This window comes from Eumetopias jubatus, unplaced genomic scaffold (assembly GCF_037043125.1).
Source record: "Eumetopias jubatus isolate StellerSeaLion01/CBP00866 unplaced genomic scaffold, mEumJub1_p1.0 scaffold_14, whole genome shotgun sequence".
Lineage (NCBI taxonomy): Eukaryota > Metazoa > Chordata > Mammalia > Carnivora > Otariidae > Eumetopias > Eumetopias jubatus.
The window spans coordinates 24242621-24267403 of NW_028274820.1; the positions used below are offsets into that span (position 1 = coordinate 24242621).

The 24783-nt window shown below is 40.6% G+C and overlaps 1 protein-coding gene across 2 annotated transcripts in view; it reads right to left on the bottom strand.

The window, feature by feature from the left end:
• Nucleotides 1-24783, bottom strand: part of MAGI2 (membrane associated guanylate kinase, WW and PDZ domain containing 2) — a 1300621-nt gene that overhangs the window by 129313 nt on the left and 1146525 nt on the right. The window contains exons 12-14 of one of the 2 annotated variants that reach the window (XM_088018615.1): nt 19814-20000; nt 11533-11574; nt 4300-4391 (exon numbers count right to left, since the gene is read on the bottom strand). In XM_088018615.1, coding sequence (XP_087874741.1) covers nt 4300-4391; nt 11533-11574; nt 19814-20000 — 321 coding nt within the window. The remainder of the gene's footprint in view (nt 1-4299; nt 4392-11532; nt 11575-19813; nt 20001-24783) is intronic. The other variant, XM_088018616.1, reaches the window with a different exon arrangement.

Consider the following 24783-nt stretch of genomic DNA (forward strand, 5'->3'; position numbering starts at 1 on the left):
TTATATATTATCTCTGGGCTCACAATGGAGGAAAGCAGGAAGGAAAGGCTTATGGGAAATCTTTACAGTAGACTCTTTCTGAACATGGTCTTTCTGAGGTGCAACATTCTGGTCTTCAAGGCATTACTCTCTGCCTTTGCTTGCTTTAGGAAGATCTAGCCTTCTACTTAAATGGCCTAAGGGTCAAAATTGTAACTTGCAGCCCGCGTGTGTCTTAAATCATTCAAATGAAAGAATAAACCAGAATAAATCTAAATAAACACAACGGGGATAACCAACAATCCACGTAATCTGAGGAGGCTTATCATAGATACCGGATGCCTGCCCACTGCAAGGGAGAAAGGACTCCGGAGTCAAAGTCAATGTTCAGAAGGGTTGGGAACCTGGGAGTGTGTGCACTGACCAGGCGCAAAACTGTCCAGAGGCCGCATTCACACACCGGAGCTTCATTTTGAGTAATATGTGTTCCGTCTGGGCAACAATTTTACTGCTTCAGTGCCAGGCAAGTATCAGCCAGACCCCTCCCTTCTTGAGCTGGCTGAGACCGTGCTTTCCCTGTGAACAGTCATGCAGTCCCTCCTACCCCTGGGGGAGGAGGGAGAAACTGGTGAAGACAGTATTTCCTGAATGTGGTTCTAGTTTACCTCCAAAGCGACAAAGCGTGAGCCTATGGGGGAGAGGGGTTCCAGCAACGTAAGAATTTCATATTTCAAAGACTGTACTGAAGTAAGCACCATGGGAAGAATTGGAACTTTATTTCTTTTACATTTATTTCATAGTTTAATCTCTTGTTTGTCCTTATCATATAAGGGAAGGAACCTGATAATATGCTTAGGGCTTGTAAAAGCATGAGCTGGCCCTGGCTGAAGATTCCTTTGGTGCAAAGTGTTCATCTTTCGTCCAGTCCTCTGGGATGGGAGTGTCAAGGACAGTGGACTAAAGGAATAACACAGACACGCGGGTGTCTTGGGAACTGTGGCCATGTTTAGTTTAAAAGGGACCACCCCTTAGCTCCGGTTGGTTGTTGTCAGTGAGGAAGATAATAAGCCCAATGTTGCTAGATCTATTTTTCAAGAGAATATATATGGAAATCTGAATTTTAAACATGTGAAATTAGTTGGCATTCCACAATTTTAAAACACTGGATTGAGCAAAGCATGTTGTAGGGTTCCTAGGACACCATCCCTGACTCTAGGATGACACCATTTAAATTCTACAGAGCCTGTAAAAGCATCGAGGGGCCTCAGAAAATGTAAACTCCAGATTACTTTTTTTTTTTTTTTCCTGAGAGGTTCAGGTGACAGTTTGGCTTGGTGAAGAGGACTCTTTCTTCAGTTCCGTTTAGCAAATATCTATTACGTCGGGCTCTGTGCTGGGCTTGGAAGATACAAACACCATCAAAACATGGTCCTTGCCTTCAAGGAGCTCACGGATTGGTAGGAGGGAAAATGTATGTCAGTCAGTGCATTCTGGAACAAATAAGAACCTCGTCTTTCTGGTGGAGCTCCCTTAGGTTGGTAAGTTTGAAGCATTATGTTAGTACGAATATAATGGATTGTAATGAATTTACCCTTAAATGCCCTACAAAAGTCTCAGTATCCCCCAGAATGCGATAAAAATCACCTTAAAGTGCCATTACTTCCTTCGCTTAGTGTCTTTTAAACATATAGGTGTACAATAAAGAATTTAGCCTGAGTCCAAAGAGAGGTCTGGCTTTTCCTGAAATGTAACCTTTAGACCATTGAAACAGGAGTATCTTTGGTCATTGTGAGACCCTTGTACTGCACCTGAGAGTTTATGCTAATGAGGAGACTCACGGTGGGTACCAGTAGTTTATGCTGAAGGAGATAACTCAGGGTGGAGCAGCCACACCCAGTCTTGGGGGTGGGGTCGGCACAGGCGCTGACCAGACAAGAAAGACCAGCCACATGATTAGAGGGTTGTGCCTTTGAACCTTATGACATCAGCCTGACCTCTGGGAAGGAGAGGGGCTGGAGATTGAGCTCAACCACCTCAGTGACTCAATCACTCGTACTCACATAAGCCCCCAAGAAAAACTCTGGACACCAATACTTGGGTGAGCATCCCTGGCTGGCATCGATGCGAGGAGGGATAACTTGTCCCTGAGAATGATGGGAGCTTTGCACGCAGAACCCTTCCAAACTTTGTCCTATGGGCCTTTTATTTTTATTTTTATTTTTTTGGTTGGTCCTGATTTGTACCCTTTTAGTGTAAAATGTAATCATAAGTACGGCACTTTCCTGAGTTCTAGGAGTTGTTCTAGTGAATTATCAAACCTGAAGGAGGCCATGGAACCCCCAAATTTGCAGCTAGTGTCTGAAGTGAGGCAGATTCTTCCCTCAGACTTTGCAACTTTGCAAAATCATTGTAGCCGTTGTCAGGAATGGGGGCAGACTTGGCAGTCTGGAGGACTGTGACCTTAACCTCCAGTTTGGCTGATGGCACGCTATTCATTTATGGGGACACCGACGGAGAATGAAAAGGGAAGGATGAAGTCCCTGCTTAGGGGGAATTTTAAATCCCACTGCTCAAACTAAATAGGGAGACATATGAACAGGTTAGAGAATGATCCTGAAGGAAACTAAGACAAATACTCTGTGGAAGCCAGAGGTTAAATGTTTACATATGTGAAGGAACTGATACTATTTCTGGTTCTTTCTAGACAAGTTACAGAGAGGAGTAAGGCTGCCGCCTGACCAGGTGACTGAGGATCCCCGGTAAACTCAGAATCAGGTGGCCGATAGAGGGGGACAAGTCTGTGAAAGGGAGCGAAATGTAACTGAGATTTGTTCCTTCTGCCTGTGACATGAGATCCTTAATTTAGTCTCTGGATAAATAAGTCCCAAGTTATTTGTGCCCTATATTTTACCTTAGCACTCTCTTTCCTCCCAAAGCACTAGTTGGGAAATTCAGACAACCTCCATGGTAAATGCACTTTCACATCTCTGGCAGCTGGGGAATTAGTGATCTTGTGGTTGACTGATGCTGAATTTTAACCCCCCTAAATTAGGAAATAAGTCTTTTTTCCTGGAGTTCCCTCATCCTTGGAGTCTAAGCTCAGCTCCTCAACATTTTTCCTAGTTAGGGGCTCTCATCAATCATCTGGTCCAACTCCGCTCGAAGGGCCGAGGAACCTCTCTGGGGTTCCTGTCAGGTTCTTGTCAGCTCCGCTTGAATACTTCTGTGCGGAAGGAGCTCACTGTCTACCAAGGCAATGGACCTCACTTTGGGACAGTTTTCATTTTTACAGATTCCTTTCATTTGTTAGATTAACTTTTTTCTCCTGAAGATTTCTGCCCACTTTCGGTTCTGGTTTTATTTTCTGGAACAACTGACCAACAAGACAAATGATGATGATAAACATGCACTCAACACCTGATAGGATCCAGGCACAATACCAAGGGGTTTGCCTATGCTATCTTTAATTCTTAAAGCTCTCTCTCTGTGAGAGAGGACTATTGTGTTTTTCATCTTACAGATGAGGAAACAAGCTTACAGCTTAAATCTCTTGCATGAGCTGGAATGGGGTGTCATTTATTCAAACCTTCCATGGACCTGACTTAGTCATATTGGGTACCATTTAAGACACATCTTTTACAATGAGTATTTTATGGCTGGTATTTTGATACATGTGCATAAATCTAGCTTTGTTGACTTTTCTGTATATTATTTTGCGCTTTGACTCTGGTGTATAATGAGGGGTGTGTGTGTGCACGCGCGTGCAGGTTTAATTTTTCCAGAGCCTTTCTCAAATTCTCAATATCGTGCCAACTGAAGTTCGCTTTGTGAACATCTTCTGATGGTAATCCCTTAATTTGAATCTGGCTGAGATTCTGCAGCATTGAGCTTGATTTTACTTCTGTTTATCCCTGTGTTTTCTCTCCCTTGTACTTTTGATTGCAAACGTACATAATTCTGCTGGTCCAAGTCACCCCTTCACGTGTATCTTCTGTCATACCATGTGTTTACCTTGAATCACTGTCCAGAGTGACCAGGGGTGCAATACAGTTAAGTAACTGAACTATTCAAGAGGAATTCAATCCATTCTGAGAACGAGTAGTGTCCCCTCTTAATGTATGTACATTAATTTATGATGATATATAGGCATGGAAACACCGACATGTTTTGAGAACTTAAACAGTAAGAACACAAACCTCAAACTTTTTGTTTTTTGAGCCTTCAAAGATTTTCTTTTAGATTCATAGCGAATGATATTTCTCCTGATGCACACACAGAGTATATAGCCCACAGTGTGGAAATAAAGTGGTTTCAACTTACAGGCTGCCCAGGCTCATCTCCCCCGAGGATTCTGAAGCCAAATCCAGACTCCATCCTGCGAAGGTGAACATCCAGCTCCTTATAATCTGGACCTGGTATAAAGGAGATCCTATTGAGTAATGAATCCTGTCTCTTCCCCGCTCCCTGAGAAACCGAACACACCAATGATAAATTAATTTTGTGGATGTGATTAATGAGAGTGCTGTTAGAGTTGGTGGAGAGCAGAGAGGATAAAAAAAATGTGGTAACAAAAAAGTTCCAAAATTAGATAGTCTCTGGATTAACAGTGATCAAACAAGGGCATTACTAGGGTATCACCATAGGCAGAAAGAACATACAAATTTCCTGACTCAAAAAAACCAAAAAACAAAAAACAAAAAGACGATGCCTCTATAATTCTTTATCTTCCTGAGAGCATTCCGATTGCTCTCAAGAAGACTGGCTGTCACTTTGAGGATGTTTACTCTGACTAGAATGATTGTTTCAAAAGTATGAGAGAAGAGATGACATCCTGGAACTACCTGGTAGAGTACTGCCTAATAACTTACAAATATCTCTTTATGTCTTGATGCATCCCATTTCGTGTGTGTCAGGCGGGGGTGGGGGGAGATACAAATTTATGCCTAATTGTCTTTTTTAGAATTGTAAAAATTAGAAAAAAAATAGAATTGAAACTTTTCTGTATTGGGAGTTTGAGTGAAGTTTTTATTTTCAGACAAACTCCTTTAGGTTTTTCATAACTCAGGGGTAGAAATTTGCCTGGTGTAAGCGAACTCTTATCTCCCCAGACATTTTACAATGTGGAAGACACTACTGGTTTTACTAGTGTATTCAAGATAAACTAGAAGAGGGATACTTCTCTGCAGTTAGCTGAAAGAACAGAAATGTAGTTAAAAATAAGCTGGGAGACTCCTGGATGTCAATGTTTTCAATCCTAGGATAAATACATGAAAAGTGTAAGACCTCTTTTGACTTTTGAAGGAGAACGTGATTTATGCTTACGCATTACCCCTGGACCTTTGAATCCTTCTCATGGGGGTAAAGTCTCCATCTTGACTGAGTTGTGCATACTTTCGTGGTCATTGTTGGGATACCATTGGATGTTAGCAACTTTGGGAAATACTTATTGATGCCATCCTTTGCTTAAGAAGCATTTAGTGATCCTAGGCCTTCGTGGTTTAAAGGAGGTATTAGAATTTATAGAAGCAATATTAAATTGCTTACACAGGATGGTTTTGGAAATTGGGATGGGATTTCAGAGAATGATCCTCTTGGGACAGGAAGATGTGTCTGAGCCATTTGGATATATGGTACTAGTCATAGTTGGAGAGAGCCTCAGTGGAATATTGGCCAGGCAAGTCTTTCTCAGGCTCTACAGTAAGTTGGGCTGCTGAAGTGATCCAGTAAACCAGGCACAATGACACTGGGTTTACCATGGTGCCCTCCAATATGGGCTGTGCATTCCCAGTGATATACAAAAGGCAACTCATTCATTTCTGAAATGTAGGCATAAGCTGATTATGTGTTGCTGTTCTCAAAAGACAAAACAAAACTGAGTCAAGCACACAAGTACATTTGCATATATGTATATATTGTGCAAGAATCCATAACCGTTCATGTCCTTTCATGAGCAGATGCACATAAAACCAAAGACCTTTCCATCCAACGACTAATATAAAATTCAGAGAAGACTAACCAACTGGATTTCCACATGTGTTAGTCATCCTTTATAAATTGTATTATCGTTCATATTTGAAAGAATTGAACTGAGAATTCAGCTGGGTGGTAAAAGGAAGATGAAAACTTTGCCCTATACTCTATGAGTCACAATTGGCTTTTGAACTCAGTTTATTCCTGGGGTCTACAACATCATGTATGAAATCACACATTGGGGTTGTGTGCTCCTTTGGGGCCTTGGGACTCCAGGCAGATGCAATAGCCCTATAAAATCACAGCAAGCACAGGTACTCCTCACGGGGGAGGCAGAAAGGTGAGGGGAGACGGGAGGATGACAGATAATACCCAACCACTTACAAATCTTTAGAAGTTGTTTATGATTCTACTGCTCACAGCAATCTCTTCTCTAGGTTACTTTAAGCTTAGAGGCCTCTAGGCCCTATAGAAAATACATAGAGACCATAAAAAATACAAAGAGATAATATATTCTTGACACTTAAAATGACAGCACTAGCATATGTATAACCAGAACTTTCCATCTACTCCTATAAATATTCTCATTTTTGCATCACTGGTGAGTAAGGTAGGTGGGAAACTGTTCTTCCAATGGCTTCATCAGCAATCCATATTACATGGGGAACTCTAAAAGGAGTTTACTTTGCAATCCATTTTATTTGCTAAATAAAATGCTCCCCCAAGAGAATGCTGAAATTATGAGAATCCCAGTAACAGAATTTTGAGATGTACCAAAGTACAAGGGGGTTGTCTTGTGTCAGAGAATGCTGTCATTCCCAGAGGAATTGGAAAGCGTTTCCTTAATGAATGACTCAGGACTTGTTTTTAGTAGAAAGAATATAGATTTTAGCTGGTTAATTTTATTTAACTTTGAAGAACAGCTGTGAGTGGGGCATTTATCCTCCTCTTCTTCTTCGTGTGCAATCTGGTGACACTACAATCTCCTGACGATGCTCTGGCCACTCTGATTTCAAATGTAGGGTGATGTGCCAACCATGTCATCTTCACCCTCCATTCTTCCAGGCAGAGATGGCTAGCTACATGGTACATGAACAAGTCGAGAGAGGCAGAGGGACCTACTGGAGAAGGATGCCAGCACACATTATTTTTAAAAATTTCTTTGTTAATTTTGAACATAGACTCAGAGGCTTCAGGGCATGGAAACTTTAGAGACACAGTCAACTGGAAAAAAAAGTTTAAATGATAAGGCAGTAGTACTTTTTTGGGGAGGGAATAAGAGCTTTTAGAAGGATAATTTTTCTTTGGTTTCTTCCTCTGCCCTCCCCATCCTTCTGAGTCTGGGTTTTAAAAAATAACTAAAATTATATGCACAAAGCTGACAGACATTACTCTTTTTTCCCCCCTGCTTTGTTAACTTTCTTGTAAGATTATGATGTTTCTGATACTCTCCTTTAGCTGCTCTTCTGGCTTGATGACACATTTATTTTTATTATTTTTAGAGATTTTGTTTATTTATTTGAGAGAGAGACAGCACAAGCGGGGGGGGAGGGGCAGAGGGACAGGTGGATTCCCCACTGAGCAGGGAGCCCGACCTGTGGGGCTCAATCCCAAGACCCTGAGATCATGATCTGAGCCTAAGTCAGACACTTAATCCACTGAGCCACCCAGGAGCCCTGGTCTGATGACACACTGAAAATTACCAGATCCTGTTTTGTCTCTTCCCCTGTTAATGCACAAACGTAAGGCAAAGAAATCTAAGGGCCAACTCTTCACCCCACTGTGACAGAATTTAACCATCACCACCTCTCTCCCCTGTTGGTTTGCAAACCATGCACCTGGAAGGTTGTTTGATGAAGGAGTCTGGTGGACACCTAGTGGGGTCTGAGTCACTTTTGATGTCACTCAACTGGGCCCCCACCAACATCCTTTTTTTTGTTTGTTTGTTTTCTGCTTTCTTGTTTATTCTTTTTCCACGCTCTTTGTTTACCTTCCTTTTCCTCAGCCCTTTTTGCAGAACTGTCAGGGATACTCTCAGGCATTGCTTGGACTAAGGAGAGGCAGAACACTCTGGATTTGTGTGTTCAATGGCCATTCCTGGCTACTGTTGCTTCTTCCTTAGAAGTTGGGTCCCAGGATCCTCAGGCATTATGAAATAAATCATCTAAAGACATCTGTCCCAGATGGGACTTTCCATGAGCACTGTGGCAGACTACCAGAATAGAATTTGTAAGTCCTGATTTATCCTGGGCTCCCACTAATATTGAAAAAACTAGTAGTACTAAAAGTAGCAAATGGTGGCCACATCCAGGTATAAGGACAACCTCCCTCATAAGAGAGAAAAGCAGAATTTCAAAAGCTGCTTCTTATTTTGCACTAAGACTCCAGAAGCTTCACATGCTGTATGTATCCTTGGTCTAGATTTGGAAAGGCATGACTCTGTGCACAGTTTTAGGGAAAAGGGTGGGTAACTGAACACAACTGATTAATTGCATGAATGGATTCAAGCTTCACAAATGCAAAGAATGGCATTTATGGATTAATTTGGCACATGGGATGCTGCAAACATGTCAATTAAATTTTGGTACTTGAATCCCCTTTCATGTTTTAATTAAAATGTAAGTACAATGGGCTTATTATCAGTTTGGCACAGAGAACAAATTCATTCAATTTTTCCTGCTGGAAAAAGCATTAGTTATTTGGCTTTTCCTTGTAAAGAGATCTAGGAAAGAGATTGAGGAAGGAATCAGGAATCAAAGGTGGTTATTAAATATGTCCCTGGTCTCTGAACTTTCAAAGCAGTCCAGATACAGAATGAGGTAGGTAGGAATTAAATAGTTTCTATCCCTTTAATCTGATATTACCAGATAAGTAGCTAATACATGTTTGCTTTAAAAGAATGCCTTCTCTTTACGTTTTTCCTTTATACCTTTGGTAATATGCATGTGGCCAGACACATTTTAGCTATATAGAAGCCAACTCCCACTCTGTGTGGTTTTCTCCCTCAGCCTTCAAATCAGCTCAGATTTTCCCATACCAAATACCCCCTCGTGCTCCCCATTTCTGTCTTGGATGAGTAGTCTCTAGTGGGGCCTTCGCTTCCCCATCCCCAGTCTCTCATCGGTGACTTACTCCTGCCAGTCTGGCTTCTGCTGTGTCAGCATTTCTGAAAGCGCTCCCTTTAAGGTCATTGATGACATCCTAACTACCACATCAAACAGCCATTTTTCCCTTTCCACATTCTGATTGATTTCTGTGCCTCACTTGACATTGTTGACACACCCTTTCTGACCCCCTGATGTCTTCTGTTTCTAAGCAAGGAAAGTTCTCCTGGAAGTGATTTCTACTCTTGGTTTCTGTGATACTCCACACCCTGGCTCTCGTGGCTTGGGGTGAAGTTATCCATTCAAAGGTCCCGGCTACGGATGTATTGTTTCTCATCATCATTCTTCCTCGATGATGGCATAATTATCCTTATCACCTGTAGTATTCCACTATGCACAGCCTGGAGGAGTTGCTAAATAAATGTTTCTTGAATTTAATTAAGATACTCACCAATCTAGTACACCTGATAAACCACAGCATTATTCTATGGTGGAGTTATCACTTCTCTTCATAATTACATTGTTTAGGACTTCCTACTAGCAGTTTTGCCTCTGTACTTAAGTATCATAGGCAGCTAAAGGTAATAAATACCTTATAATTATGATAAATAATATCTGAGTCAAAAATCATGACACAATTTGATAAAGGACCTTTTATAAATGTGAGAAGTATGGGAGATCCATTTATTTTTGAGGTAGTCATGACTTTCCAGAATATTTTGATACTTGTGATTTTGATACAAGTATCAATATTTGATACTTGATTAAATATTTAATCAAATATTTGGATTGGTTCTTTTCCTGAAGATCTGGACTACACAGTGGTATAATATAAGCAAACCATTATTATAACTTTTCTCTTTTAATTAATGCATATTTTTTGAAATGCAAAAGTATTGTGCAGATATATCAAGGTAATCTATGCTATTAGGTGGTTCTTCTCTTGCTTTTTTTGTTTTTAAATAAAGTATATTCAGAAGCTGAGATTTTCAAGAAATGTGCTTGCTGTGGCCAACAAATAGAGATTTAGAATCTCAAATTAAATCCTACTTTCATTTTGCAACTGTAATTACTAGGTCTCATTTTCCTTCTGGGCTTAAGATAATCTTTTAAAATTACAAGGATTTTACAGTCAGTGTATAAGAATAATCATAATTTAAAAATTTTCGGGCCAAGCTAAACAAATACTTTATACTTTACTTGAGGACAAATGCGAAGCAATATCTTCCATATTTTCTACATATCCAAAAAAAAATGACATGGAAACTTACAGAATGAAATGATCTCAAGCACATATATTCTCCAAGGGGTGTTAGAACATGCTGAGATGGATAATGAGCTGTCATCATGGAAACACTCTAGAGATGTGTGCTGTGAGCCCGCAGACCCGAAATAGTACTATTATTATGAAACATGCTTTTCTGCAATTGTTTCAGTGTTCTGGCTTTCAGTCCAGTGGTCTAAGTAGCTGTTCAAAGCACTTTCTAAAAGTAAAAAAAAAAAAAATCTGAATTTTCCTTTTCCTCCTTCATTTCCGTAATAACATTAAATATTTCAGCCTAAACCAAAATTGGTAAGTATTTGCAGAACCGTTAGGTCAAAAAAAATGTTTTTCCTTTTAAGTAAATAAATTGATTCTTACTGAAAGCTTTTGAACTATGATATTCTATTCTAACTTAAAATACCATTGAAATGTTGCATTTTGTAAGTGGCATGGTTTAAAACAATTAAACTGACATAGATATTTAGTTGATGTAAAAATCATTTCATCCCACATTAGCAAAATTTCCAGTAAGTTCTTTGGAAACATCTAAATTGCAAATCTCTTGAGATACTCTAGCTTATTTCTACTTATCTAGTCCAGCATGGTCCAGTATAAATAAAATGGAAGCTACATAAGTAATTTAAAATTTTCCAGCAGCCCATTTTAAAAAGCAAAAAGAAACAGGTACAATCAACTTTAATAATGGGTTTCAAGCTGGTATATCCAAAATATTATTTACGCATTCATCAATATAAAAAAGTGAGATATTATACATTTCTATTTCTTTTTTGTAAGAAGTCTTGGAAATCCAATAAGTATTTTACATACATTTTAAGCATATCTAAGTTCAGAGTAGCCACATTTCCATTGCCCACTAGCTTAATGTGGCCAGAAGCTACTATATCAGGCATCATGGACCTAATCAGTCTGGTGGCTTTTATTGGCCCCTGGTTTTTTTAGTCTAGTCTTTTACTAAAGCATTTTATAAAGTAATTAATGAGTATGACTCTCTTCCCTTCTCTTTTGTTTCCTTGGCAGCCAAGTAGACCCACTTTGATGGGACTTGCTCTCTACCTTAAATATGTGCGTATGTGGGTGAATCAAATTAGCACAGTGATTATATACTAATAAGCTGATACTACTCAGAAGAATGATTTGTTACACAGGATGGAAGACGTTTCATTCACAGGACTGTGGGTACTGCAGAATACTTGCCAGAGGAATCCATTCGAAAACTGGTCCTTGGTGGCACTTGTTCTGGATGGGAAAATGGGGAATTAAAATTGAAATTCATTTACGGCATTTTAAAATTCATCTTTAACTTTTTTTGTTGTTGCTCTTATAACTCACCCCCAACCTTTGGTGCTCCAATTTAATGATTTTGTTTCTCTAAAATCCATGGATGTTAGTGGACAGGACACACCCTGTTTTATGTATAGGAATAGGTCTGTAAATATATTTCTTTTATATGCACGCAAAATAGAAAAATCTGAATTCTTTTAGATCAGAATGAGAAAAAAAGATCCTCCTTTTCAAAAATTAAGCTTTGATTCTCATTATAAAAATGCTTATTGAGAAGTAAAGTCAATCCAGAACCTGAGATACGCACAAAATAAATAGAGGTCTTTTTAAAACCAGGTTAAGAAATCGTGTCATCAAGTACTGAGATGAAAAGTGGAAAATTCAATTAAAAGTTGACTTATGTCCATCAGTCCAAATACTTTGATACTTCCAATTATTTGGACAGTTGAAGTGATCTAGAAGTAGTTGAGTTACATCAGTTTCCGTTAGCAATACAGATCCTTCATTAGGGTTTTGATGTAATTTCTGCTACATATAACATAAAAATTTGTGGACATGAACATAAAATACTGTGTACAGACTGTAATAGATATATGAGGCACTATAAAATCTGTATTTTATTATTACATTAATAAAAGTTAAAATAAGACCACATTCTGATTGCTTTCTTATTGAGCTTTGTTTCATATAAAGAGTTCTCCACTCTTCAACAACAAAAATGAAATAGAAGCTTTTTGAGGGTGACAACAAGGCAGAGTGTCACTGGCCTTCTGGGGTTGACAGGTGTTTCCGACCATACTCTGCACAGCACCCTGCACCCTCTCTCCTTGAGGGCAGAATGATCATCCCTGCCAGGTAATCTGTGTTTTTGCTGTAAAGGCAAATTAGTTCTCCAGAACTGTTATTTCCTAAAAATCCACCATGTATAGTGTGACTGCATAGGATTATAAATGGAGAACTATCCTTTCATCAGAAAGATAGAGCTGTATCAGGGATAGAAGGCTGCTACCTTCTAAACACTTCCATTAGTTGTAAAACTGACATTTTATATTATCATAATCTCACTAGGACCTACTTGCCATCCAGCAATTACATTCGGTTTACTGCAGTCCTGATAGTCTCGTATTTATTCATGAAAGTACTTTGGGTTGCATTGTCAACTTGTGCTACCAACAAAATGCTCTGACATACTAAAGAACTTTCAGTCAAGGACTGATTTTAGAGTTTACTTCTCACATCCTCCCCTGGCCCCCCACCCCCCTATCCTCTGTCTGATTCCAGGAGCATTAAGTTTTAAACTATTGAATGAAATAAATTTATAAGCCATCAGATTGGATCTTATTTCTAAAATACATGGGAAACATGTGTTCCCAACCTATTTATTTCACGATCTTTATTTCTTAGCTCATGTCATGGTAACTTTCTTTATTAAAAGGGGCCTGTTAGAAATATAAATATTACCATAATTGTTTACAAAGCTACCCAAAAGTACTATTTTTGAAATTAGATTTCCCAATTAAAATACACATATTAAAAATGGCAGACACAGCTTCACTGGAATGACTGATCTCCTTGATCAATATATTACAACTGCAAAGTGACGCATAATGTGCTATACTAGAACTCTAGCTGAAAGGCAATTTTTTCCCACAGATTAAACCATAACATAAATTATACGAAGACCAGCAATAATGACTTTCCCATGGGAAAAAGGTACAGGAAATTAACCTTCACAGCATCGTCAAGGACATTTTAAATGATAATGTTATTAAATTTTTTTCTAGCCTTTTATGATTCTAATGCTAAAGTCACTGACAAAAGTGTCTTAACATTTATGTATCATCTTCTTTTAATATTTCACTAAAATAAGATAGTGCACCAGAGAACGTTTGTTAAGAACATTAAAGCCATTGGGCAACAGCAATGTCCAAGCGAATGAGGCCAGGGCTTGGTCTAGCAGCGTTCAGATGTGCGGGTTCTCTCGGAAGGCAAGGTGGCCTTTCATGATTGCTTAAGAGCTGCCTACGGCTATGGCACCCATGATGCATCAGAACCTTTCTTAAACCTACTGACATTTCCAGCTTGACTGTATCAGATGTTTAGTCACATTGGCAAGGGAGACTGGAGCCTGAAAGGCTCAAGCAGAAGCACTTGCAACAGGTTTCCAAGCTCTGGATGTTGCATATCCACCTTGTGTGATGTGGCCCCCACCATCAGTTTCCATTTAGAGTCTCAAGTCCTGCACTGGCTGGATCGTATTTTTACACTACCTCCACCTTTCCAAGTGACTCTCGTGTTAGGAGGAGAGACAGTGCCAACTACAGCCCTTGCTCACTGATGACACGGAAAAAGCTGCAGAAAAACCATTACTTTAGAAATACAACCACCCATTTGTGATTAGCCGTAAGTTATATGTGCATTTTAACACTGAACAACGAAAGAATTTTGCAATGAGCGATGGACAACAAACCGTAGGATAAAAGCCATAGATGTTTTTGATTCTGTTTTTGAATGGTTTTGAAGTATAATTTCTTGTCAAGTACAGTACTAAAAACCACTTTGCTCCTCCATTATGCTCTAACTGGCCTTGGTTACTTCTGATTGCTACCTTTGTGGCAATACTCATTGCTTAATATGGGTTATTTCTTCTTAATTTCTGGAAAGAAAAATTAATCATGTGAGCTTTTTGAAGAAATTCCAGAGGAATTTGTGTTCTAAAGAGGTTCCAGCCTACGGCACATTACACCACACGGATCCCTTACACTTTTATGATCCTACATTTGAGTGATGTCTTACTGCAAGGGAGCCTAGACATGTTGTACCTCATAAATTGCTTATTTATAATAAGCAAGGTTCAATGTGAAGAGAAAAAAGTGTGGACAACTTCGGTCATAATTCAACTTGGGTTCACACCAAAGGACAGAATCACGAGGGAAGGGTTTCAGAGAACACGGATTTTTCTTCTCTTGTCTCTTCCTGTTTTCATCTGCTTGTTGCTCTGGCTTCTGCAGCCTCAGAGTATGCTCAAGAAATGGCTCCATGAACCAAGGATGATGAGGCAAACCTTAACAATAAGTCTGGCTTAAAGCCAAGTGAAGCACCGGGACAGGGCCCTCATTCCTAGATCACCAGGTTCTTTAGCACGATCAGAACTTTATTTTGTAAGATTCTAAAGTGATTCCGTTTTCTTTGGGAAGAACTTTTATTGCCTTGCTTGGCATCCAGAGGAGGAGTCACGACAGCCATTTTTCCAAAGTTATGTAAGTACAATCCTTCCTAGAGGCAGGAAGACAGACAAAATTACCTCCCTTTCGGGCCTGCGATTATTGCGATGTGGAATCTGATTTACTGTCTGTGAGAAGAACGAGAACTCCACGGCGTAATCCTTAAATGAGCGAAGTCCTGCTGCCTATTTTTTGGACTTCGTTTGCCTTGCTCTAGATTTTTACATATGCACAATTTTCTGAGTATGGAGGGAGTTTGCTGGGAGTCTGGCCCCCAAGAGAAGCCACCACATGTGTCTTTACCTCAAATTAGGAATAAAGCACGTATGGGAGAAATACAGTCAGCCAAATAAATTAACTTGAAGGAAATTATTTATCGGAGTAGGTATGAAAATTTTTATTCATGATCTGTACATTTAGATATATGCTTTTCTTGGACAGTAATGATGTTATTTCTTTAATAGCTTATATAGTAAAGGGAAACCATATAATCCACCATTCAACTGAGGACAACCTGGAGAGTGAAAGGGAAGCTATTAGTAATTATGCCAGGGTGACACAGAGCAGGACCGTCCCAGGCAAACTGGTAAATGTCATCCACCTACGTCACCCCATGGGGATGTAGGTTGTTACGAAACTCTTTCTTCTCATATCAGAAGTACGTGACACCATCACGTTTAGGGAAAATGGCAGGAGAAGATGGGAGAGGAGAGAGGCAGCGAGGGCCTTTAGAAGCAGTTTCTTTTTCAGGGTTAGAAATGGTAAACAATAGTTTCTTTTTCAAGATTAGCCTACAAAACGAGAAAATGTAAGCCCTTCCTCTTGTGATTGCAAAGAAAATTAGTCCTTCTTTCCTGAGAGTCCCGAGAAAAGGACAGAGAAGGGAGAAGTAAAAAAAATAGCATGGCTTATCCCACTGTGCAAAGTTGCGTATTTTCCTTGCTTTCCACTTAAAACAACGCAAGTAATGGGGACAGCAAGAAGTCAGTTATCAACAGAGGTTATTATTACACAATGAGAAAAGTGATCTTTATCACAAAGATTTTTGCCTTTTTCTGGGAATTGCTGGTAATGCCAGAGGGCCAATGCTTAAATTATGAACATGGAAACCCAAAAAAGCCCACTGGTCAAAACCTCTTTTGGGATTTTGGGGGGCATGTTTCTTTCAGATATAGACGCTTTAAGCTTATGTGGAAGTAAGTTAGAAAAAACAAATTTCTTTCTGCACAGCATTTTCCAATAAGGACTAATGAGATTTTTGATAATTAGAAGATACTGAACACATGACATTCTCCTGATTAAACATTAATTTTGCCCATGGAATGAGAAACCATTGATCTAATTGTCTAATTACACTGGAACTGTTGTCTACCGTTACTGCACAATTTCACTGGTTGAAATGCTGATAGGATCTGCTGGGTTGTGTCCTGCAGTCTCATTCGGGAATTGTCTTCCTTGGTTTTTGTGTCCTTCATTTCGGTGGAAGTTTTGTGCAAGTGGGATTTATTTCTCATGATTTTTTTTTTTTCCCCTTGTGGAGTGCCCGGTAGAGCCCTAGACACGTGTTGCATGTTTCATGCATTCTTGCTGATTGATGTGGAGCCTGGAGGCGCTACCTCTAGACACTGTGTGCCGCTCTGAAATTGGAAACACCCTGCTGGAAGAACCTTCGTTCTCGCTTTCTTCGGTTCCATCTCATCCCGAGCTCTCATGAAGACGGGAGGCATTTCCAGCTCTTCTCTCATAGGCATGTGCCCATCATGTTCTGTTTCATGCAGGCTCTCGTCTCCTACGTTGTCTTTGTTTGTTTAAAATCACTCCATTTTTTTTTCGGAATACATCTTTATTAAGATGTCCCGTGCATGCACATTAAAATGTCAGCATAATCTAATTATGAGCCAAATGAGGCACAGCAGCATGTACATCATTTGATAAATTTCCATCATCTGCAGGGGACTGGTGACTTGAATCTAAATACTTCTTGACAGCCTTGATACAACAAACATTCTGGAGCTCTGTGCAGCAGAAGCGTGTGGGTGGAGGTACATCGTTTCTTTTTCGGTTACTGCAGCCCAGTTTTGAATGAGAACGCAAAATATCTCTTTAGCTTTAGACCCGGTTGGAAGGGAAGATACCATGAAATTGCTATAGACCTGGGAACATGTCAAAGAGCTTGGTTTAGCCAAGCTCTGGTTGGGATTCCCTTCCATACTTTCCCTGGTCCCCACGGATTTTTCTCCCAGGAAAAAGCTTTCGTGGACTCAAGGATAAAGAGAGCGAAACCTAAACATTTTGCATGTGATTCAAAGGAATAAGGCATGGTTCACATCAAAATTTTGAATAGGGTTCCTTTGTATGGATGCACATGATCGCTAAAGAAAACCTATTGGGAGACGATGGGAAATACACTGAGCTTTCCCCCAGTTCATTAAAAAAAAAAAGGAAAAAAAAGATTTTCTGGCATTCCCAATATGTAAGTGAGAGAATGAAACTTTTTCATAATCGGAAACAGGGAACGTGGAGAGGGCAAAGGGCTGCTTTGTTTTTTCTAGACACTTGCAAGTCCACAAGCAGAATGAACTGATCAGCTATCCAGGGACCTGAGAAAGTAGCCCTGTGCTTTGTTTGGTTTCCTTAATCTTCAGGGTAGAGCTCTGCCTCCCCTGACGTGATTTCCCTGTTTCCTTCACACTCCATTTAGTGTTATGAAATAACATGACAGAAAAGCAAAGGATGGGAAAGAAAATGAGCTTGCCCTCTTTTGGCTTCCTAAGACTTGTGACCCTGAAAATATTGCTGTGACCTCAGAAACATTAGAGAGCCGAAAAAAACACGAAGGGGGGACCCCATTAGAGCAGAGGCAGCGGTGGCATCCACGGGGCACTGATGGGGCAGAGGGAACTGGGGTGGGAGTCAGGCTGTTGGGTGTTGGCGTGGCTGCGGAAGCAGAGGGGATAAAGAGCTCCCCAGGGGGACTCTTTAAAAAGAAAGGTAGGGGAGGTTAAGGTGGATTGGTTTGCTTGGATTGTTACAGGTGAGCGGCGGAAAGGCAATGGACAGAAACAGCATTGCCGGGGCTGGATAAAGAAATCAGAATTCTTTTAGGGTTGAAAAGGAGGTCATGCGCAATTCCTGCTCAGAAACTGAGGGCTGCATAGTTTCAGACACCATGAAGGGAAGATGGAATAAAGGCCAACATTGCCTTTGTCCCGAATAATAAAGCCTCGCATTGGTCAGGAAACTACAAAAGAATGGGAGCCAAAGATGAACGAAGGGACAGAAACAAGAGGAAGCATCTCCTGAAGCTCCCTAAAAGTAATCAAAAGTTTAAACAAGCCAAGGACATGACGATATTTTCATCCTGCAATGCATTTCCATCCTCCAAGTTAGAACTTCTACTGTAACTCGATATCTACACCTGTTAATACCTATTCTCATTTACCCAGTTAAATTTGTGAGAATAAGCCATATTACTCATCTTTGGTATCTCTCCACGGTACTGAGAGTTAAGTGGGTATTCAATAGATACTTGGATATTGAAGCAGAAAAGGTATTAAGAACTGTGTTCAAATCTTTCATTTTTTTTTTTTGTTTACTGAGCATCAACACCCTGAATTCACACCCTATATCATACAGCTAAACATACTACTTTGTTCTTACTCTATCACAGCAAAGATATTCTAACTACACAATCCTTTAAAGACATTTCAGTTGCTCATCCAGAAGGGGAATGATGAAATATAGTAGCCCTGTCAGAGCTGATTATTTAAAATAAAGAGGTGTGTGTGTGTGAGGGGGGGTCATTTTGATGAAATGATTTCTCAATGCCTGCCCTGCCTGTTCTAACTATTTTATCAATGAAGACTGCTTTTACAGAGGGTTATAGAGGATGGGGAAAAGGTATTTTGTCTCCTCTTCCCCTTACCAGTTGGGTGCATAATTCTCAGCCCCTGAGCTCATAAAGAATAAACAGATTTCAGATCCTCTGCGGTGACACACAGTTTAAAACTTGCTATTCATGTTTCAGATGATAAAGCTGGAGAGAAAACATTGGAGGAACACAGAGACAAAGGAAGTCAGCAGCCTGTAAAAGGGAGTGCGGGGGACCAAACACTTCTCACTGGACTAGGTTTCTTGATCCATTTATTTAGGTTCATATTATACTGTGCATTTCCCTCACAGATTATACAGTCATGCCATTCAGATTCCTGGCCACTAACATTTGGAAGAGATGACCTGTCAGATGGTGCAAAGAGGCACGAGGAACATATATGCAATATTCAAAATCTTTGTTTTCTAATATTTATAAAGTGCAATGAAATAACTTTAGGGGACCTTCAAATAGGATGACAAGTGCATACACGATATTTTGTTTTATGACTGAATGGGCCCCACCGCATTAAAGGGGCCCCACTGTGTTAAATGAGAAGCAGAAGTTTTGGGTAGAAATGATCGGCACCTGGCTCTCTGCTGGTTTCAGAACCATTACTTTCATGATTGTGAGTTGGAAGGACTCGCTTAACGTTTACTCATGGCCCTAAATTCTTCAATGATTGCATTCAAAAAAATATCTAAGCTGCAGACTCAAGATCAGATTGCACATAAAAATCCCAAACATTTATCTTATTATTTGGTGACTTAAACAAAACTATCCACCTCTTCTGCCACCCCTCCCCTGTCCTTCCCACCAAATACATTCCTGATTTTCCTCAGGGGCTTAGAGGGAAAACAGTAGGAAATAAAATATAAAACCAAAAGATATAAGGTTTGTGGTTTTTTTTTTTCTTTTTGAATCGACAGGCTTTTTTTTTTTTTTTTAAAGAAAAGTTTAGATCAGCTGGCTCTACTTTTGAGATACTTTTTGAACCTCAGAATATAAAATCATGCCAGATCATCTCAGCTTCAATATATCTCTTGGCAGGGCTTCAGCTATTATTAATGTACCCGTGTTTTATGTGGCTTTCACTTACGCCTACTTTCATATATCGCTCTAGATTTCTCGTAGAGCTCGTATGGGTCAGGCTTCCTTGGGTCAAAGGCCTCTGAGTCAGGAAAGGAAGTCCTGTGAAGGGCGGGCGGGAAGGGCAGGTTCTGCGGTATGGCCGGAGCAGATAAACTCGTTTGAGGACTGCCTTGATTCTCCCAGCGGTCCATTATCTGGAAAGCGAAAGAGAACACAAGATGGCTGAATTCTTCCTTGTCACATACCACAACCCTCCCCCTTTAAATTAGACTCTCCTGCCCTGTGGACTTTCCTTAGTTAGACCTTCTTGCCCTGTGGACGTTTCTTCCATGAACCATTTACAACTTGGGACTAAGTGTGAGAAAAGATCCTGTGTCTCTATATTAAAGTACCGTAGATGGTACTCAACATGAGTGGTGCCTGACTTTTGAATGCAAACATATATAATCTTGTCACCTATTGCTGGTAATCTCCAGCAAATCACTTAATCTCTCTGAGCGTTTTTTCCTCCTACATGAGAAAGATAACATGGGTCTCAAGATAGCTTTACACGTAAGTGTATAGAAATGTGTGGAACTGGCCCTGATACATTACACCATCTTTACTAAAACAGAAGAGAATAAAGTGGTCTCCACGTATTCTTTTGACACCTACACATATCCCAATAATCTCCTATCCCTAAACATTCGGTCACTTTCCTTACAGTTCGAAGTAATCATGCAACCATCTGGGATTTATGAATTGTTCCAAGTCTTCTGTGAAGCCTCATTTTCTGCCGATCTGGCAGTTTCTTCCCCAAAATGCTACTGCTGAGGTTGCTACCACTACAGTTTATTAAAGATCTCTAGAACACTTCCCAGTTTACCATGTTTTCTCACACAGTGTACCTGCTTTGACCCGCACCATGGCCCCATGAGGTAGATAAGGCAGGGACTCATATCCTTTAGTCAAGTAGAAAGCCAGGCTAACTGGGATGACCTGTCTGTACCACCAACTTCACCTTCATGCAATAGTCAACTGATTCAAACTCAACTTGTACTTTTCTGCTTTGAATAAACCTGCTCTGTGTAGAACTTAGATCAGGTTATCCTTTGGTCTAAAATTCTGCCTTGGGTCAGCATGGTCTTCAGGCTAAAGGCTAAGCTCCCCGCTGGGGCATTAGTGGCTCCTCCGGTTTTGCCCGCTGTCCTCATACTCACTAATGGTCTCTCCTCCCATTCTCCAGGATCCATTGATTCTCTCCTGCCTCTGAACCTTTGCGTGCTTTCTTCATTTCTCCTTCTACCTGCAAACTTTATCCATTTTCCACTTTTTCACCTCCCGTCCTCCTTTTACCTGGGGGCTACTAGACTCAGAGGAGATGTCTCCTCTGGAAGGCCTTTGCTGACCATTCCTGAACCGGTGCTGGACGCTCCCACGGCACCTCTACCCACCCCTCACACCCAACACTCATGAGACTTCAGGATAATGGCAAGTCTACCTATGTCTCCCCAAATAGCACACGTTGGGGACAGATCCTGGGGACAGAGTCTTCCTCATTGTTGTATTACTGACACATGGTTAAGCTCAGAAAATGTTAATTTAGTGAATGAAGGAAATATCAATGGTCAGCTGTTCTTTTTTTTCCCCCCAATCTAGCTGACTCATAACCGTTCTTTTTTAAAAGACAAACAAACAAACAAACTAGCTTTGATACATACTGTTTTGAGCTTGGCAGGATTACAACTTTCTGTCCCCTACTGACCTGCCCTGCTTTTGTTTCCATGCTGGCTACACCTCGGTTAGGGTTCCTACACCAGCTCTGGTTTATCAGTTATAAATATTTTAAAGTTGGAGGGAATGTGAGGTAACATGTACTGTGCATGTCACTTTGTAAAACAAAGTTCCCTGTGACTTGTTCACCTACCTGGGGCTGTGGCAGGTGTCGAGTGAGCCAGCAAACTATGAAAGAAACGGGTCATTGGCCTGTCTCTCAGTAAGACTGATACTATGGTCTGAAAGTTTGGGTCCCCTCCCAATTTATATGTTAAAATTCTAACGCCCAAGGTGATGGTACTAGAAGGTGGGCCCTTTGGCCGGGGGGGGGGGGGGGGGGGGGTGATTAGGTCATGAGGGCGGAGCCCGCATGAAGGGGATGAGTGCCTTTATTAAAGGAGACTCAGAGTTCTGAAGACCCTTCTGCCAGTTGACGTTACAAAGAAAAGACGGACATCTAGGAAGTGGACTCTCACCAGACACTGAATCCGCCAGCGCCTTGACCTTGGACTTCCAGCCTCGAGAACTCTGAGGAATAAACTGCTCTTGTTTAGAAGCCACCCAGTCTATGGTACTGCAGTCTGAAGGCACTAAGACAATTGGCTCCATTTTCATTTGTTTTCTGTATGGGTTACTGACCAAGATTTCATTTGAACAAAGTTTCTATACCTAATGAGGATGGAAAAATCCCTAGTTGAGCTCAATTCCCTAATATTAAACATAATCTAGAAAGCGCAAAGAGGTCCAGCAGCTGTCAGCAGCAGACCCCGGGTCAACCCAATTTGTAACTCTAACGGGAGTGCTTTTTACAGTAATACATTGAGGGGAATAACTGGCAAATTTGCTTAGAATTTTTGCTAATGTTCTGCTTAGGGGGCCTTTTGCTCCCATTTAGTAAAAATCTGCACTTCATAATTCATTTGATAGCAAAACTCATCTAGGAAGCCATTCTGGGTTTCTTTGGTCATCTATTCTCTGTGTCTTTGCTATGATGAGAAGACCCACATTTGTGGCTAAAGTCATATTCTTTTTCAATTTTTCAAAGTTACTGGCTTTAGGCACCAGGCGGATGCACTGTGGCTGTGACTTTCTCCCTTCTGTTTCTAAAGATAAGATACTAAATTCAACACAGTAAGTAAGTTAGATATGTGGACTGAGCAGCTGTAGAATCCCACTCGTCATCAGAGCGCCTCAGCAAATGTCTATTTCTTTCTCTCATCCTCTACTGAGGGTGAGCTGATACATAGGTCTTGCTGGTATATGTATTGTTCATGTGCAATCATTGGAGCAAACATGCTTCAGGTGAAATATTAGTATTTCTAAAAAACATTCTTAAAACTACAGAACAAATAATGCTTTAGGCATTGTTGGGAAGGTTACAGGGGCAGAGTGACAAATTCTACAATTTCTATAGCACAGAAGCAGGGGAATTAGTCAAGAGTCCAATTTATGCTTAGGAAAGCATTCACAACATCTTGCTGTGACATTCATCAACCCTTGAGTCACTCTGTCAGGCTTTCTTAAAAGACTGTAGAGCAGAAAATCACTGTGCCCATGAAATAACTGAAGAAGCAGACTTGCAGTGCTATAGCTCCCCACCCCCAGATTGAGTTCTTTGTTGGCTTTAACCCCAAAGACCATGGCGCAAACTGCCTGCCCTGGGGTCAGAGGTTCCCCTCTGCTCGCTGGGACTGGTGTGCTGATCTGACAGCATCTTTTGAAGGGTGCACTCTGTTGACTTCTTACTTTCTTAGACAACGTGGTCTCTGGACTTCTGCTTTCCAGCTGGGACACTCTGCTCACTTGTTCCTCTCAACCTTCTTGAACGCCTTAGATTCTGATCCTGTCTCGTTGCCCAGGCCCTTGGACCTCACTTGTTTCACCTAGTGTTTTCCTGACCTTGGCTTGTCTAGAGTTGTGCTTCTGCCAGACATTTACCTCTCACAGGCTTCTGAATGGGCCTTGTACAGTCCCAGTGGTGTTCAAACCTAGGCATCTCACTAGGGTAAGGAAAAATGGAAATGAGGGTGTTTTCAGTATCTGGGGGAAACCTTGTATCTCTGCTGGCTGTGGTGAATGAATGAATGTCTGACTGTATGAAGGTATAGTCAGTCACTGAATTATCAGCGGACAGAGTGGACATATATTCCACAACATGGCCTCAAATGGTAAAACAGGAAAACCGAATCATGATGCAACTACCTTCTGATCGCGGGAGCACACTGTGAATAGAGGGCTTGTGAATGAGGCAGCGCCCCACCTCCCATGAAGTACTCTATTGAGAAACTGTTTGCTTCCTATAGAAGCGGGGGTAGTCTAAATGTACCCCCTCACTAATTTAGGGCAGGGCTGGCATATGAAGGCATTTGATTTGATTCTGTACTTGAAGAATGAACTTGGATTCCTTCCAGATGGAGAGCATGAGAACTCACTACAATTAGGGGTATATTACTTGTTACGAAATGACTGTCTCAACATGGATTAGCTTAAGATGTAGACCAAGTAAGACAGCAGAGGCTTAGGAAGTGACACAGGACCAGGAGGAGGGGAGATCTCACACAGGATAACATTTCCTTGTCCTGACTACAGATGTCATCAATCCTGAGAGGAGAGAGTATATAAATCCATATACTGTGGGTATATATGTATATATTTGTTTAGATGAATACTTCAGCAAACTATGTTCATTTTATAGAGTCAGTAATTGATTAAGGTTTCATGTATGGAGTGTTTGCTCTCTAGGATGACAGTACTTTATATTTTTGAGCTCAATATATTTTAGAGGTACTGTTTTAAGCAACTTACATGGACTGAGACTCTTCATGATGACTATATGAGTGGGGTACTATTATTGTTCCCATTTTACAGGTAGAACCTGAGATACTGACAACTTAAGAGGCTAGTTGAAGGCCATATAGCTACTAAGGAGAAGCAGCAAAGTTTGAACCCAGGCAGTATGCCTTCAGAGCCTGCGCCCCAGAACGTGTATCATACTGCTTCTCATTACAGTCCTTAGTCTAAAGAGCTTCTGGTGGATACAGGAGGACATTCAATCGACAGTCCTATATCCTCACTCAGTCTAGAACCTGGAAGTCCAAGCCTTAGCTTTTGTAGGGATGTGTAGGTTCAGGATTAATTGTAAATTAAGTTCCATAAAACCTTTTTTGGAATTATTGACTATGGATGTAATTACTATAATGACAGAAAATGCTGTAATTATGC